Source organism: Calonectris borealis, chromosome 1, assembly GCF_964195595.1.
Source record: "Calonectris borealis chromosome 1, bCalBor7.hap1.2, whole genome shotgun sequence".
Lineage (NCBI taxonomy): Eukaryota > Metazoa > Chordata > Aves > Procellariiformes > Procellariidae > Calonectris > Calonectris borealis.
Window position 1 is genome coordinate 214,707,483 of NC_134312.1, and position 19,070 is coordinate 214,726,552.

Below are 19,070 nucleotides of genomic sequence, written 5' to 3' on the forward strand. Positions count from 1 at the left end.
TCTTATGCATGGAAAAGGTTAGAATGAATTATTAAATCCTTCTCTGATTTGCACTTTCAGGAAGAACATCAACAATCATTTTCCACTATTATTTCCAGATGTCTTTTTGTTCGTAGATATAAGGTGAGCAAACGTGAGCTTGGGCTAGTCAGATACCATCACGTCTGCTCAACTTCTTGCACAGTTCCACAAGCTAATCAGGCAGAGGTGACCAAAGCAGCAAGATGTTGCCACCAGTTCTTATCATTTCAATAAGTATTGTAGCTATTGAAGTTGTAATTGGATTTACTGGAAATGGATTTATTACAGCTGTTAATATCATTAACTGGATCAAAAGCAAAAAAATTTCTTCCGCTGATATGATCCTGATCTTTCTGAGCACATCAAGATTTATCTTGCAGCTGACCATACTGATGTACATTCATAGTCTCTACTTTGCGGATGTGTTTAAGTTGGCTTCCATGTACAAAGCTTTTGGTGCTGTATGGATGTTTGTAAACCATGCCAGTTTGTGGTTCAGTACCTGGCTCTATGTACTCTACTGTGTAAAAATAATCAATGTCACCCAATGGCTGTTGCTGCAAATCAAGCTCAGAATAGCTGGGATGGTCCCATGGCTGCTTTTAGGATCACTGGTGATCTCTTCTGTGACTTCTCTTCCTTTACTATGGATTACACCCAGCACTTACCTCTGCAGCTCAACGGGGAACTGTAGGAAAAATAGCACAGCACATATCACTGACTGGGACAGTTCATATCTCTACCTGCTTCTTCTTTACTCTGTAGGTTGCTTTTTTCCTCTAATACTATCTGTGGTAACCTCAGCCCTATTAATTACTTCTTTATGGAAACACACAAAGACGATGCAATGTTATGTAGATACTTTCAGGGATCCTTTGATAGATGTTCACCTAACTGCCATTAAATCCATTATTTCTTTCTTGATCCTGTATCTTTCCAGTTTTGTAGCTCAAATTCTATTGACACTGTCGACTTCTAAAAGTAAAGATGATGTGAAAGTTGCAGTATCCTTAGTTGTAGCTGGGGCATATCCTTCCATACACTCTATCATCCTGATCATAGTCAATTCAAAACTGAAATTGGCATTCAGGATGCTTTGCCAGCATCTTAAGTGCCATTTGGAAAATATAATTTTATGCCTCATAATATAGCCTAAAAGAAACAATCTCAAGTAACAGATCTGGAATCAAGTCTTCTACGCATTTACTGTTTTGTTGTCTTTTTTCTTAGTCAGTAACTTCCATCTTTCAGAGATTTCCGTGATTAGACCTCCTTAACATTTCAGAACGTCTGAAATGACACGCATTTTTACCTTTTTTTCTACACCACTTTTGCTCCCTCAATCTTATTTAATAAAGAGTGAGAAGAAGAATGCACTGAAAGGAAACAATGCACTTTAATAATAAATCAAGTGCAGGATGCTTTGTGATTTCAGATTCTCAGCTGCTATGAAGAAAATTAATTCTATCCCAGCCAAAATCAGCACAAAGACTGACAGTTTTATGATATGTTTGAATTGAAGAAAATGGGGCTAAAACAGAGAGAAAATTTAGAGAGCTGACAAATAACAGTTCTCTGCTAAAGGATCTTTCACCTGAGAAGCTTAAAATTGGATGAAACACATGCTGTACAAACCATAGCTGGTGTGACATACGAACAGAATATGCTTCTAAACACGGAAAATTAGCTAAAAGATAAACTGAGGGAAAATTAAGATATGGAAACATATAGCCAATTAATATAATCAAATTATATACTGAATCAGGTTTATTTGTGTTAGGATTACAGTATGTATATAGCAATTTAGTGGTTAAATACCTCTTTAAAATGGCTCCTTTTGTTCAAAACATATTTTATGCTTGTTCATTTTGTTTTCTTTAAAGTGGATTGCTAAGGTGGTGATTACAATGTAAACAGATGTAGGTACATAGGCCTGTCTACTGTAGAAAATCTTCTTGTTGAGTTGACTGTTCTGATTGCAAATTTGCCTTTTTACATGATTTGTTGTTGCTTTGAGCAGTTGTGAGTTGTTTCTAAGGCTGTTCTCTTTTAATATTTTATGTTACTATGAAGTTTCACATGCAGTTGATAAAATATGTTCCTCAACAAATCCTGTCGTGTTTTATCAAATAATGTGTTAGATGATTCTACTCTGAAATTCTCAGCTCGGCTCAAGTATTTTTACGCTGTATATCCTCTCTGCAGGCATTTAGATAATGCTAGATTATAAATCACTACGGTGAGAGTTTCAGTCTCATTTATAAAACTAATGAAGAGGGTGATTCACTTAAGTCTTGGAGTGTATCGGCCTCAGTGTTTGAAACATTGGAGTAAAATGCTTTGAAATCACTATTTAACAATATTAGATAAAGAGCGAATACAATGTTTTTAACTAGTATCTTAAAATACTGTTTACAATGAAATATATGTTAATAGGAGGCATAAATGAATGCACTAATATGAAATGATATGATTATTAGCATGTGCAAACAGTGGGGTCAAACCGCATAGCAGGAAAGGAGGATGATTAAACTCATCAACGCAGTGTTTGGAGGCACAGGAGAGCGTACTGTAAAACTAAGACTACTGTTATGCCCAGTGCTGTGCGTGCCACAGCAAGAGAGACCCAAAAGTCCCTCGAGAGCCCTGCTTGTGCAGTTCTGCGGGGAAGCGAATGGGGACCGCGTTGCTCTACAGCTGCATGCCCTGCCAACATGGACCAAGATTAGAAGAGTCACACAGTGATAGCTCTTTTGGTCCTTTTTCCAGCTGGCAACATCATGAAAAGAAAGCCTCCTGAAAGAAATGAGGGATTTTTTGGCTGTTTTTTTTTTTTTTTTTTGGGGTGGGGGCAGTAATGGTGTTTGGTTTATTTTAATCTGATCAGGAAGCTCTGGTAAAATTAATTTCCCCATAGAGCTCACTTCTCTTTAGGTGTCTCCAAACCCATTTCTGGTGGCAGTCTGAAGGAAAGGGATCAGAGCCAAATACGAGAATAATAACCCCTGCTCAGCTTTTTTACTGCCTCCTCATCTTCAAGAAGGGGAGATCTGAAGCAGGCGCAATGATTAATAAAATATCCTTCAGTGCTTCCAGGGGAGAGGAGGACAAAGCTCAAGCACTTGATGTCTTTATATTGTATTGATGAAAGTTTTGTTACACACAGCATAGGGTGGGATAGATGGGTACATAAATTAGAATTTTAAATGACTGAATTGGTAAATAAATTATTAGTTTTGTCCTTTCCCTTTCCATCTTTTCCCCAGCTTCAATTTATTTTCATGTCTTCTTCCACAGTAGATACAGTTTCCAATTTATTTTCTGATCTTGCCCTGCTCTTTGGATTGCAACCTTTCCCTTCCTAAAATCATTATCTGTATTCTCTGCAGATCTAGGCTTCTTTTTCTGGTACATTTTTAAAAAGCTTTCTGATTATTATTTTACAAAGAAATACCATGCGCTAAATTATAGCAGGCTTGTTTCTATATCTAGTTTATCCCAGAAAGCAGATAAATAAATATGATTAATGTTTTGGCAATTACTATTTTTGCACAAAAAAATATAAAAACAACTTTGTTGAGATTTCATCGTCTAAGAAGTGTTTATACGGTGATTAAAAATAAGACTCAGTTCACCAGTACATTTCCCCTGGAACTTTGCAAATTACACAAAACGTAGACAACATGAATGGGAAAATACTATCTGCAGTTTGTATAAGGCCAGTAGCTATGGCAGTGCCAAGATCATTGTAAGGATGATGAAAAAGATGATTAGTGCAGTTCTTCATACTGACTACATGAAAACCCAACCTTCTGTCCTCCAACATTTTTTTTTTTTTTTTAGTGCTGTGGTGCTTGCTTTTCTAGGTCAGAATTCATCACAGTTCTCTCTCCAGGCAAAGCAGTATTTTGTTGTGCAGAAATAACGAGACTTCTGATTGCAATCTCAGTAGCATCTTCATGAAGCTGGCAAATTTCTCCCTACCGGTCTTCCAGCATGTGAATCAGAAAGGAGAGCTACCGCAGACATTCTGGGTTTCAATGGCTGGTCTGCTTTGTCATGTCTTTCCTTTTGCCTGGATTAATCACAGGCTGTACCTGATCAAATCAGCAGCTGGGTGGTGGATATGAACTCTGATATCTCTAATATTAGTATCTGTCTTCTGCTAACCACGGAGTCTTCTTTTTTCTTTCTGATATTTTGGTGTCCTCCATGGTGCTAATTACCTCTCTGTAGAGATACATGAGGCAGCACTGTCAACTCCAGGGATCCCAGAACAGATGTTCTTATAAATGCCACTAAAGCTTTAATTTTCTCTGTTGCCAGTTTTTTAGCAGTGATCACGAAGCCTTTGACCTTCTTTGCATCTGACAGCACCATGGTGCTAATTTATTCTGATTAATTTCAGTTAATCTCAAAAATAAAATAAGTGTCAATGAAGATGCCACACTGTACCTGTCTTTTCTTGAAATATGACTTCTACCTTCTTGCAAGGTCTGGAGAAAAGTTCTACCTTCTGGAAGAGTTTATAATAGGACTATAACCTGGGATTAGTTTTATCTCTATTTATTTATTGTCTTCCCTATCGTAACACTCAGCTTTCATTTCATTAATATCACAAGGACAGTTTCTTCAATGTTACAAAATACTTCTCAAAGTTAATCCCTCTTCCCCTCAATGTTTCTTATCCTGTTTGTTTCTCATTTGAGGACATCTGTATGGGAGGTCATTGGAGCTTAGTTAGGTGTATAAATAATGCTGTTCACGAATCTCAGACAAACCCTTCATAGAAGGGAACTTAAGGGCTATTAAAGAAAAAAAAAGAAAAAAAGAGTTGGGTTTCTGAATGAATGTGGAACTGGTTTTGACTATCCATGAATATTAAAAAAATAAATTAGCTGCATGTTAATATCACTTTTTAGCTGAATGCTTCATTATTTTCAAACTACCCTTTCTCCTTCCCAATGCCTATGCTTTTGCAATGACTCAAAAGAACATTACATTGGCCAAAGTAATCATAATGAATATCAATTATTAGGTAAGGTATGATAGAAAAGAACATGGGCACTCTTAAAACCAGAGTTCCTGACACTCATAAACATTTCAGAGGTCAGAGGGTCTTGTTTCATTCTTAAAACTTTGCTCGTCTTCATCCTGAGAGATCACACTAATATTCAGCCTATCTGTGTATGAACGGACAGGGACAATATTTTCGTATCAGAAAACAAAGCGGTAGCACAGATGGTGTCTACAATGTGATTTATATGGTTTTTTGAGAAGGGAGAGAAGCGAGGAGAAGTGGCACAGATCCATGACATCTACTTTGGCTGGTCTCTTTTCACAGGGCAGGTAAACAACCCAGGGCAATGGTGCACCCTTCCAAAAGCAGATATTGCTGAATTGGGATCCATGCACTGTATGCTCTGTTGCAGATCAGGTTTTTTGCTATCACAGGAAAAGCAGAGACAAACCGTTAAACAGGAATAATGACTTGATATCATCATCCCTCAGTTGCCTGTTGGGGAGGAGGGGTGAAATTAAACCCTTTCTGGCCTTTAGGCACTCAGATGTGATATTGTGATGAGATTAAGATGGATGAGCGAATTCATAAATTAAAAAATGGATTGGTAGGTGATTAGACTAGATTTTTTATCCTCTTCCACCCCCTCCCTCCCCTCCACCCCAATGTCATATTTGCGTTTCATTTTTTCCTAACTTTATATCTTTTATTTTTTCCCTCTCTTTCAGAGTCTGTCTTTTTTCCTTTCTAGAAAAGAAATCTTTAATTCTTCATTTATCACCCCTGTTTCTTACCACTTCCTCTAAAATCTTGGCTGTTTTTGCTGCTATTGTTGCTGTTATTGACAATGCATACTAATGAAATCAAGCTGGATTCATTACCATATTTACTTTATTCTAATAAGCACACATTACAAGACAGCTTATTGGTTTTGGCAGATTTATACTTTTTCTTTTGTGACATTGCAAACAAAATTCCTCCCTTTCCTTGTGAAGGTGTTTAAAAAAAACAAAAAAAAGCCCACATGCTGAGACCCTGAGATATTTGAAATTTCCCTTTTAAATCCCACTTCAGTCAGTTCTGATTTGTTGTCCTTTCCCCATCACTTGTGTTCTCTTACCCCACATGCTGATCCATTTTTCTTTTACAGACTGCTGTCTTTCTATTTTCTTTCTCATTTTTCCCTGTCTCCTTTAAGATTGCTCTTAAATTATTTTTTCTTTCTCCTTCCTCTCTTCGGTTTTAATCCTCACCCGCTAGTCCCTCAAATATTCTTGTTCATTTCTATGTTTATACTGTTTGTTTCCTTTCCAGAGAAGAGATGACCATCCAAATACTTTCATTACCTAGGACTAAGATAAGAAATGAAAAGAGAAAATAAAATGTAACTTCACATATGCAAACAGCAATGTGGAAGATTATTCAAACACTATGTATAAGATGTATGCCTAAGACTAAAATGATTTGAAATACTTGCATCCTGAGAAACATCAGAAAAAAGTAGGTATTTATAGATGTGCTAACTCTCTTAAAGAAGACAACAGAAATCTATCTATTATAATTAACTTTCACCATCAGAACAGAAGGAAATCAACTTTTTTCTGAGGAACTTCTGAATCCCCCCAAGAAAGATGTATAACAGGAACTGTGAATAGGTATTTATTGACCTCATTTGGTAAATCATAAGAAATATATTATGAACGTTTATACAAGTGTTCAGCCAACAGAGGTTTAGCCCCCTAAAATGCCATATACGTATAAAATGAGCGTCAATGGACAAAAAAATCAAGTTTCTCCTCTTTGAGATACCCAGGGCTTCCTCTAGGAATCTGAAGTAGTGCTATTGGACATGTAGAACAACACACCAGTCCCTGCTGAATAATTAGGTACTTATCTCTCAGCTAAATTCAGTAAGAATGGAGAAAAGATGTAATACAAAAACTTCCTTTGATTTCTAAGCCACATTTGGACTATAGCTACAGTCAGTCGCCTTTTCCATTCTTTTTTTACAACTGCATGAGATTGTGCATTTTTCTTGTGCCACAGCTCTGCTCAAGCAAGAGGAATAGGGAGAAATTTTCCCAAAAGTAACCCCTGCAAGAGATTACACTGAGATATAATATCTCTTGGCTCAAATTCCCTCAAGCTGTGATGAGCTAAGATCTTAGGTCCCCCGCCTCCTGGCACTTACTACAGCGTCTGTGATTATTCCAAAAATAAGCTCTGAAGCACATTCTCTCAAAAGAGCATTCAGCTTTTTGAAAGTGAATGAAAACTCAGAAATCTATTAAAACTTCACAGAATCACAAAATCATTAAGGTTGGAAAAGACCTCTAAGATCATCGAGTCCAACTTCTCCTTCTTCCCGGTCCTTTGGCTTACTGCATATCATTGGCGTGGAGGTGACTTGATTTGCTTTCCAGAGTCAGTAGGAAAAGGTTAAAATCTCAGGGTGGCCCTGTGGAAGCTTTCAGAAATACCTTGCTTTTCTTGCTGATTGTAGAAAAAAGCCTGCATGCATTACCAGAGTAAGGGACAAGGTGCTTAACAAGCTTTGGTTCACCTTCTGTTTGATCATCTTCACCTGTGTGAGCATCTCTAGCTCCAAACTGCTGTTCTGAGCAAAACTGAGAACCCTTGGACAATTCCCAGATTACCCCTGCGAGCATTCTGTCATTTCTTCTCATTATACTTGGGTTTATTTTAGCTTTTATTTTTTTACTTCAGTAACGAATCATCTCACAGACTTCAAGGTGGCAGATGCTGAGGTTTCTCAGCTCTCCATATCATTCCGCTGAACATTGGGATGTTCTTCCCTTTCATCATTCCATTTTGATGTCATCTACTCAATTAATTATCTCTGTCCTCAAAAGAACAAAGAGAAAGAAAACCTTCAACTCCAGAAATTCCAGGACACACATGCATGTAAATATCATCTGATTTCTGGCTTTTCCCCTTTCTTTATATGTTCCTAGTTTTCTATTTAAGGTCACGCTGCTGTTATTCAACTGCAGCACCTAAATCTCCAAGATCACCTGCATTGTCTTTAGGGATCACTGCTTCTTGTCTGAATACTCTATACTCAGCTTGTAACAAATCTAAAACGAATTATTGATTTAGAATGTTGCATATCTTCCTTTAAGTCACCTTAGTGCAGGAAATTCTTCTCCAGTGCCTTCCTCATTTTGAGTGATGAATTCCAAGAAGAATGTGACACAAATTAGGGCAAACACAAATAGTAGGAAAGCCTCTGGTGCTGACTTTGGTCTTATACACCCATACTTTGAGGAAAAATTTAATGACACAAAGTACTAATAATTTAAAATTAGTGAATATACAGCATATTTTCCTCACTTATTTCTGAGACATTAACTAAATATAATCCTATATTTTAGTTTGGTGATGAAGTCCACTGTACCCTTTAAGCTTTCAGATGAACAAGTTGAAAACTCTTGAGCTTTCAAGAGTTAAATCGCTAAATCTCATATCAAAGTATTAGGAGTCAAATAGCTCACTCAAGGCACTTTTTCTCACCAGTGTGTTGGATTTTTTGGTATTATAGCTCATTATTTTAAAGTTGACAGCCAAAGCAGTATAGTTATCTATAAACCAACTTTTATGATTTCTTAAGAAAATAACTTTTTGCATTGAACTGATGTTGTTGTGATCACATACCTTGCTGTCATGTGGCTTGATAACTGATTGCTTGCTGTGAACAGCCCATTAACTACTTCTAGTACTTGAGCTTCTTACAATGTATATTCACATACAGTTTCAAACATTGTACATTCATAGAGCTGGTTGAACAGTCTTCATCCAAATACATTATTCAACAAATGTTGCTATGGAATAACTTCTTTCCAGACTGAATTGAAAAGGAATTAAACTAGCTCTGATCCTTCCAAGGTTTAGTAGGTTCTGTGAAAAAGCAGTGTAAATAGGGCAAGAGGGTCTCATACCTTAGGTTCATCTCAGTTTAGATCTTTTATCTGTGGAGCTTCTGATAATAACTTATTAACCATCTCTGTGCTTCATTGTCCTGCAGTAATAAAGTTGTTTGAAAGCAGTGCATAGAATTTGCTGTATAGATGAAGAATATTTTATTGCTTTTTTTTTTGTTGTTCACCTACATTTCATAGAAGCAGATTTATTGTTAAATAAGTGTGTGCTTCAGCCCATGCCCGGAATGAAGTGATGTTGCTATATAAACAATTGATTTTCTTGCCTTTCAACGAAGTCCCCAAAGAGCCTTGAGAGAGAAACTTCTTTTGAGTATTTTCTACATATGTCAGGCAGCTTAAAAAAAAAGCAAATAAATAAACCCTATACTCTTCAGCTATATATCTCAGCCTGGATGTACTGTATATTTTCATATGCCAACTTTTTGACGAAAACATGCACAAGAAAATTCAAATTTTAAAATAAAAACGTGAAAATCTTGTAAGGTTTCTTTTCAATCAGCTCTTTTCCATCTGTGAAGTTTCAGATGTCCAAAGACAGGAAAACTGAGATGAGAACATGGTAAACAGATGGAACGATGGTACCTAAAAGTAGTGGTAGTAGATTACTCTTCCCCATGGTTCTCTGATGACTTCTGTTGTGCTCTGAAGATGTCTGACTTTATTTGGAATTATTTTGGGACAGAAGGACCAAGGAGAGGAAAGGTTGAAAAAGGAGGCCACTTGACTAAACATCAGGAACTAGAACATTTCTGTAGAACTGTCATGGTTTAACCGCAGCCGCCCACTGAGCACCACACAGCCGCTCGCTCACCCCACCCCCCCCCCCGCCGGGTGGAATGGGGGAAGAGAATCAGAAGGGTAAAAGTGAGAAAACTCGTGGGTTGAGATAAAGACAGTTTAACAGGTAAAGCAAAATCCGTGCATGCAAGTAAAGCAAAACAAGGAATTCATTCACTCCTTCCCATCAGCAGGCAGGTGTTCAGTCATCGCCAGGAAAGCAGGGCTCCATCACGCTTAACGATTACTTGGGAAGACAAACGCCATCACTCCGAACGCCCCCCTTCCTTCTTCTTCACCCAGCCTTATATGCTGAGCATGACGTCATATGGTATGGAATAGCCTATTGGCCAGCTGGGCCAGCCATCCTGGCCACGCTCCCTCCCAGCCCCCTGCACATCTGGCAGGGCATGGGAAGATGAAAAGTCCTTGACTAGCGTAAACAATACCTAGCAACAACCAAAACATCAGTGTGTCATCAACATTATTCTCACACTACATCCAAAACACAGCATTATACCAGTTAATAGGAAGAAAATCAACTCCATCCCAGCCAAAACCAGAACAAGAACACTGAAAGGCTAAAGTAACTCAGACAATGAATCAAAAAGAAAGTCAAGAGCATCCCCTGCATAGGGAAAAGTTCTCTGGTAGGAAAATGCTCTTTAAACTAGTAGAGAGAAGCACAATAAGAATCAGTACCTGGGAGGTGAAGAAAGACAAAATTAGACTAAGAACAAGGTCCTTATTTTATCTGCAAGTGTAACTAACCCCCTGGAGTAAAGTACATTAAGATGTGACGGATTAACTACCATCTGAGATCTTTTAAGCTATGCTATAACTCAACATGAGCTTGTATTTTTGATACAGGTGTTCCTTAGTGAAATTCTGCTCCAAGTGATATGCAGAGGAACAGACTAATTTGTCATTATGGCCATATACACTGACGGAAACTCCACTCACCATTCCAGCTCTCAGTCTCTGAGAAATAAGTTCTTGTTCCCCAGAGTCAAACTCAACATGCACAGTAGGATCCTAGGTGGTCACAAGATTAGTCATGCACAGAGCTAATTTCTTACCTGGTGAGCAACATCCATTCCTCTTGTACTCTGCTGCAGCTTTTTTTTTTTTTTTTTTTTAGTCAGTGGAGTTTTGGACAGTTTTGGAGGAAGATGTTTATAGAGGTTGAGAAAGTGAGTGTGATACAGATGGATTTGTGGGAGATTAGAGATAAAAGGACACAACAATCTTTTTTCTTTCCATCTGAATACTTTTTTATTATTTGGTGTCCAGTTCTCTCTGGTGATTCTGAAAAAAACAACTGGATTATATTTTCAGTTAATCCACTAAAGTTATTTGTTATTATTACTGAAAGAGATAATAACACTAATTATTATCAAGAAGCCACAGAGTTTAGGTCAGCTAAGATAGGGCAAAATTTTCCATGAGCCTGCAAAGAAATGTGGGTGTTTAGTACAGACTTGAAGAAAAGTGCTATACTAGGGATACATAAAATGTGCTGAGGCTTAGTACTATAGGGTAAATGAGAATCTCCCATATTGATGATAGTGTGTAATTATACTTAATTATAACTGCTAAAGTGATCTACAAGCAAAGTCTCTCCTTTGTTGTTATGTGTGAATGTAAAAACCAAGAGAGAATTGTGGGAAGCAGAAGGTTCTTTGAAAACCTTCAACAGTAACAGGGCAGGCTAAAAATTGAGTGGAAAAGTAGAGATTCTAAGTGAAAGGTTGACTACTGTGAAAACAAAATTCAAACAAACCAGAGAGGAATGTACCTAAGTAGCAGCTCCCTGGGGCAGTCCCAAACTCCTATGTGTCCTTCAGGCCAAAACAAAAAATGGTTAAAAACCACAAGAATCTTCAAACCAAAAATCTGTGTTCTAGAATAAGTATTTCCTTTTCTTCTCCCCCCCCCCCCCCCCCTTAAATGCATGTATCATATATTCAAATACAAAAGGGGAGAAAAAGATGTGATAAGGAAAATCTCTGACCAAACCCAGTTTTGTTAATAATTTAGATTTCCTATTGCCTTGTACACCTGTTGAGCTTTTAGATAACAGCTTTGCTTTTCATGTTGTACAGATAAGCCAGGTCACTGAGGTTCAGAGAGGCTCCAGCCTCCAGCGCAAACTCACATCATTGCCAAGGGGCAGATTCACTCAGCAAGGTGGAGCTTGCAATCTCCCAGGCTCAAGTTTAATCCATTAAATTACAGCTTCTCTCCCTGTACAACAGGTTCAGAAGGCAAAACTCTACTGCTTAGCTTCAGAAGCTACTTAAATCAGTTTACTATTTCATAATACCATTCTTTTTTTGCCAGGTTCTCCAAGGAGGAAATGCAAAGAAGTATCTCTATTGTTAAGAGCTTATTACAAAATCCATTTTTGATCTGTATTTTGCCTGTTTTTAGTTCAGTGAACACAGAGCAAGTCAAATAAGTAACAGTCAGGTTATGTCTTCAAAAATTCAGGCTCTCTCAACAGCATCACAGGCAGACTCTCATTTGTTCTCTAGTTCGTTTCCTTCTGGATATAGCTAGGGATTTGGGGATCAAGGCATCGAATGTAACATCTCGAGCATTCACTCCTGTTCCCTTTTATCCCCCAAGTTAATTCCTTCATTTCCCATCTTTGAGAGCCAAATGTAAATAATACCTGTATGGAGAAACCCTGCCCTCCAAGGATTAAACGTGCTTTCTGTATCATTCAGGTGATTTAATGTTTGCAACCCTACCCACCACGGAGATTGGTGCCGTGGGTTTAGTGGTTGTGCCTATGGTTTGAAAATAAGTCCTATGATACTTCTCAGAGAGGAAAGATGACCGTGTGGCTAAGGCACTGAATTTTAGTGTGTCTTTGTCACAGATTTCTCATGTTTCAGTGGGCTGTGTACAATCCTTTTTTATGGTTATCTGTATGCAAATTCCCATCCAGTGGTATCTTTGCAGTAGAAAAACTTAGAAATCTTTTTCCTGTTTTTTTTTTTTTTTTTTTTTCTGTCTGTAAAAGGGGACTATAGTGTTTCTCTACCTTTGAATGGAGTCTTCAGGGTAGGGTCAGATCCTGCAGAGACAGAAAGCATCTACTTCCAGGTTTCTTCATCTCAGGTTTGTATTTTCTAGATTTGCCCAGACACATCAACCAATACAGTGTTGCTGCCCCTGCTTAATTTGTTTGGAAAATGAACCTGAAACACAATGTGCTGTGATTACACTATCAGTGCCCACAGCTGTACAGCAGCACTGGGCACAAACCTTCAAAGGTGAAGGAACAGAAAAGCAGGTGGTGGTAGATGACGTACAAAAAAGTTCTGTTCTTTATGAATGAACAACCAATGATGAAAGCATCAGATTCCTTCTTTTTCCTTGTTCTGATGTATAACAGATAGTTAGCTTATTTTTTTTTCTTGCCATACTTGTCATGTGGCTTACCTCTATATATGACAGTTACTGTTCCTTTTCTATTTTTTGTACAATGTGCCCCATATGTCAATGAGCAACACTATAATAAGATCATTTACTACTTACCAGATTCAACACACAGAAAAATAGCTTGACAAAAGTCCTGACATTGGGGAAGGAAGTGGCATTTTTGCCATAAAATTTACAGAAGCCAAGACATTACTCTACATTGTGTGACCGTTACCAAAAAACCCTATATTTTTCTTTATAAAATACCATTAGTTTTGCACTTGTGAGCATATCACAAAAGCTCAACTAGTGTCACTTATATTCTGTGCAAACAACTCTATGCAAACTACTGGAGCTGTGACAAATCACAGTAACCAACAGTCTGTCAATAATCTTTAGCCAAACTATACACATACATGACAGGCATCACACTGAATCAGAAAATTAAACATATAGACGAATCCTTGAAAGATGCCTAGTGGTCAAAAGTATTCAGCGAATACTGTAATAGATCATTAATTTATTAACTAATCTAAAAATATAACTAATAAAATAATATTGTCAGCACCTAAAGAGGTGACCTTCCTTGAGAAATTTTCACACCTGTAAGTGAAAAATTTTCATCACTACAAAGCGTTTGGTTGAGAGGTACGGAGGATGAAGAAATGTGCAGATATAGTTATAAAATGGCTTATTAATTGATTAAATAAAATAGCATGGCATTCTTAAAATAAATGTGTATGTACTCAGAGGCAAGTGAGAAAGCCGAATACGTTTTGAGATATATCACTTATTGTGCAAAGGAAGGAGATTTGACTCTTCCCTGATCGGGTTAATTTTCAAGTCAGCCTGGCTCTAACTCGAGGCTTCAATACCTGCGTGTTCAGAATACATTGGATTTTGTTTCCCTGGGCAGAAAGGAAGGTACTCGGGGCACCTGAGTACCATTGCTAGCTATTTTTCTGTTTTTGCCACAGATGAATTTTGAGGAAGAGCTTCAAGGGATTGCAGACAACATAACTCATAGGTCAAGTTGGTGAAACCATCTTTAAAGGTCAATTCAGGATAAGCGTGTGTTTCAGTTGCATTAGTACATATTTAAAGCTCTGGATTAAACTCAGTCTGCCCCTTAAAAAACATACCTGCAGGATCACTTCTACCATGCAGCTTCTTACCAGATCAGATATTCCCTGTTGTCTTTCAGCCAACACAAATGTGACATAAATCCTGTATGGGGTGCTAATTTGACAAAGGCAGTCAAGTGCGTGGTTCAGATCTGGAGCAGGCAGTGCTGCTGTGTGTTATGGCAGAGCACAGATCTAATATTAATCATTATGGATCCACAGCGTCAAGCTAACGCAGCCAACGTGAACACAGAAATATATTTGCCTATATAATTCTGTACATATTTTGAAGAAAACAGAAATGCAAGATAAGTGACTATTGTTACCTTCTTTTTTTGCTGCAAGGCTGACTTGCATGTTCTGCTGAACAACATTTAATAGGTGGGGTGCTCTATTTTTAACAGTAGAGCAGAGCTTTTCATACTGACTGGTTGTACTGAAAAGGGAAGAGAAAGGTCACAGATGTCATTTTGTGGTGAAAAGATGCAGAAGCTTATTGTAAACGTTTTCTAGCATGCATTAGTTTTCTTATCCTGTTGTTATATAGTTTGCTAATTCAATATGAAAGCTACTTACATGATAATGCCTGAAATTGCGTTATCAAACTGAGCCACTATCATGGCAATAAGAACAAAATAGAAAAGACATTAAAGTCTATTATAAGTCTGCCTTCACCCGTCTGAAAGCCATGCAGCTCAGCCCTGAGGGTAGTCCAAAAAATCACACACACCTCATTGTTCATCATGGGTCATGTCAAGGGCTTGGACTAAGATTTTGCTGCAGAGTGTTACTAAACAACAATGAAAAAAAGGACTTTGGAGGCTCAGTACCTGCTGCCCTAAATAAAATGGATATTTCTTCTTTTCAGCCATTCCATGAAGTAGTGCTGGTTTAAAGAAAGTGGAGAGTAGCTTGCATTGACACCACTCAGGGATACATTCTTATAAAGCAGGATGGTCATGTCCAGTCTGCAAAGCTCTTTGCTTAGGTGTCTCCTCTTGTGCATGTGTATGTCGGTATGTACTTGAAATAAAATGAGGGCTGTGTTGCAACCTAGCGTGATGCCAAGGATATGTGTTGCATGATATAAAGCTGTGTAGGGATGTTTAAGGATATAAACCCTGCTGGCATTGTTTCAGGCTGGATGTCTGGATAGGATGTGGTCTCATTTGTATCATCTATTAAGGGTGGTCTTTGGGGAAAACTATTTCTAGAATCTCATCCAGGTGTTATCCCAGAAAGAACTAGTCAGTTCACTCCAAAAGAGAGCCTGGAACTGAAATAAGGCAATGTGGACAGTGATCCAAGAACAAACCAAGGAGTTAATTTACTGGATAATGGGGAAGTACGTAATACACAGTACAGAGTTTGAAACTGTTAGGAATGCTCTCACATAACCAGCGAAGGAAGAACTTTCACTGGGTCAGCTACTGGGAGCTACTGGTCTGCTAATGCAGCAAGAGGAAACACATGAATGTGAATCCACCCACTTCATCCTCTAGGAGAGCTTTTCTTCTACCCTACTTAGGTCTGCAGTTTTTTCTTATGGAGAGCCGCACCTTTCAACTTTCTCCCCACTACTGAAAGAACAATGCCTGATATCAAAAATCTGGAAAGCCCTCCTTGATCCTAAGACAATTATATTTGGAAAGTCCTTAGGTTTGAGCTCAGTAGTTTCAAAATCTTCTTCCATTAAGGTCTCTTTTAGGTTCTGAAGTTTCTTCCTTATGCAATTTCATTTACTGGTTGCTGACCCATCATCTCTTTTCCACCTGGCAAGGAGATACATCTCACTTCTCCCAGAAATCTCAACAGTCTTGAGGGGTGATCTGAAGAGGAAGAGAAACAGCACGTGATTAAATTTGCTGGTCTTCCAGACTTATGAATTTGGATTCATTATGGACAAATAGTTTTCCAAAAGAATCTTTGTGTGGGATCCAGGTTCAGGTTAATACATGTACAATTAGGTATCGACCAATAAATTAAATGAACTTTGGAAAGTAATTTTGTTCACCCCAAATTGACACTTAGTGTTTGGTTAACTGAATATGGAGTATATTCTTTATCTCCATTGATTGTAAAAGGAACATTGAAACCTACCTCACATGTAAATATCTAAAGAGGTCTTATTCAGGACCTGAAAGCTGCCTGCCAATAAAACAACTAATTTTCATTTGCCCCTAGTTTATTGCACCATTTCATCCTCCCTAGTAAATAGTAACTTCCATAAATGTTTCTCTAAGTCTTAAAAGTGAGGCAGATTTTCAAATGAAAATGTTTCTTGAAATTATATTATAAAAGGAAGGGAAGGGAAGGGAAAAGAAGGGAAGGCAAGAACAAATAGTTATATTTTCCTCCTTAGTCTATCAACATTGACTAAAAACCTTTCAGTAACATCATATATTCACCTGGCAGTCTATAAAATATTATTTGATAACTTTTCTTATTTTTGTTTAAAAACTGGCATATTTCATATGTACATGTACAAGATATAACCACCACGGTTTTAAACTCTAAAAGCATGTGATTGTGTTGAATGAATTGATTGAATCCAATGTGGTAATGGCAAGGGAAGCCTTTACGTGAAACTGAACACAGGTACAATGAACCAAATGCTGTTTCACCAGGGTTTATTTCCTTCCTAAAGTAAAATTTGGAGCAAGAAGTTGAATGTAGACTGCCATGGCAGCTGCATGATACCTGCCTATTACCTTAAATTCTTCAGGAAAGTCAGTCAGTCAGGAGAAGGGTTGAGTTTTGATCTGTGGAAGGTACTAGTGCTCCTGCAAGGGCTGGGTGTCTGACTTTGCCAGGGCAGTGACAAGAATTGGGCGGCATGTGAGGCACAGGTCACATAGGAATATTCTTCCACTTACTAGGTCTTCTGGGGAGCACAGTGTTATAAAGTGTGTGACAGTGCTCTAAACCAGGAGCATAATCAAAATTCACCGGCTGCAATTTCCTTCCTTTTTGTTGTTGCAGCTGTTTGGGGGGCTGTTAGTTTCCGTGTCAATACGGTGAGTAAAAGTTACTCTGCTTCATTTGTCCAGGAACAGCAATTGCAGCTGCCAGTGAGGGGTCAGGGTATTTTTTAGCCACGTTTTGTATCCGTACTCTTTTTAATATTATCATTGTGACAAAAAAAGCTTATCTCAAAGCAACTGATAAAAGCCTTTCCTAGTTATTTGCATATATCCTTCACGTACAAGAGGGTATGCACAATAACAACCGAACCCTGCTGCAGTGTGGCATAACTAGGAAAGGAATTCAGACAGTGGTGGAGAAAGCTGAAGGAAGTTATTGTCCCTTCTTTCTATCTAACAATAGAACAAGTTTAGCAATCATACAAAATCTATATGTGCAGATTACATATAGTCTGTCCTATAGTAGAGTAACAGTGCAGATTTATAGCCTGCAAGTTGTTACCATACAAAATGTCTGTAGTGTTACAAGCAGTGCCTATCTCTTACCATGTTCCCTTTCCTCCTTTCTACTCCTCCCTCTTTACCTAGAGTATATCCACTTCAGACTGGAAAAAAGAAAATAACAAAACCCAAACAAAAAAACCAAAACACCTTTGCAACTTCAGTCAGATTTGGGGCTTTGAGCTTTAATTCTGTTGGTTTTCTTTTAGATGAGTTTCTAACTTCAGACCACAGGGACTGGTGGGACCATCATTTGGGACCATCATTTTGGAATCTCTCAGGAGACACTCATAGGAAGTAGTTTTCTCTCCCATCTCAGTGCATAGGAGACATCTCCAATTGAATCATGGGATGGACAGGGAAGGAGTGTTTTCCTCTACCCTTTAAGTTTTAAGAGGTTATAATTTAGAAACATAGGGCTGACAAGAAATTCGTGAGTCAGGGTCCTATTCCTTGCCACCTCAGACTGTACCATGCTCCAGATAAACTAACTGATATCCATTTTAAACCTTGATAATTTTATTTTTATTTCTAATACCATGATTGGAAGCTTGTTCTAAAATCACAGTCTTCCAATGGTTAGGCTATCTAATTTTCAACCTATATTTATTTATAGACATTTTATAATGATTTGTTATTACATCAGTTTTTCTTTTTCGTCTCACAGAGCTCATCTCCCTCCCTGTGGTTTATTCCATTGATATATCTATAGAGAGGAATTATAGCTCCACTTTGCCTTTTGTTTGCTAAACAAAACTATTCTTTTTAGTAATATTCCAGAGGCTTCCCAACCCTGGCCTATGCTACTTCTCTCTTTTTACACTTTCTTCTGGAAGATGATGATCAGGATCTTACCTATAAGGACAATAGCTATGAAAAATACCTTGTTTGATTTGTCTTCAGTTACATCTGCCTTTTCCTAACCTTGTTTCATTGGAAATCTATAAACTTTCTCTTACTAGTTAGTATGACCATTTTTTTCTCCTTTGCAGTTGGTGAGCAGATAGAAAAACAAACAAACAAAATAAAATATTGTTTCTCATTAACTGACTCTCCGTAGAAACTACACTATCAAGTTTTGCCATGGTTATCAAGCTAATCCTCAAATTGTGACCCAGACAATGGGACAGAATGCATCCTCTGCAAGTTTGCAGATGATACAAAACTGAGAGGAGTGGCTGATTGATATACCAGAGGGTTGTGCTGTCATCCAGAGGGACTGGCACAGGCTGGAGAAATGGGCTGACAGAAAACTCAGAAGTTCAACAAAGAGAAATGCCAAGTCTTGCCCCTGGGGAGGAACAACCCT

General features: G+C 37.9%; 1 protein-coding gene across 1 annotated transcript; it reads left to right on the forward strand.

Moving 5' to 3' along the window:
* Positions 1 to 224: 224 nt before the first annotated feature.
* LOC142079473 (taste receptor type 2 member 40-like) lies at positions 225 to 1,172 on the forward strand. Its single transcript, XM_075143774.1, has one exon. It carries the CDS (start codon positions 225 to 227, stop codon positions 1,170 to 1,172), a length of 948 nt encoding a protein of 315 aa, XP_074999875.1.
* The last annotated feature ends 17,898 nt before the right edge of the window (positions 1,173 to 19,070 follow it).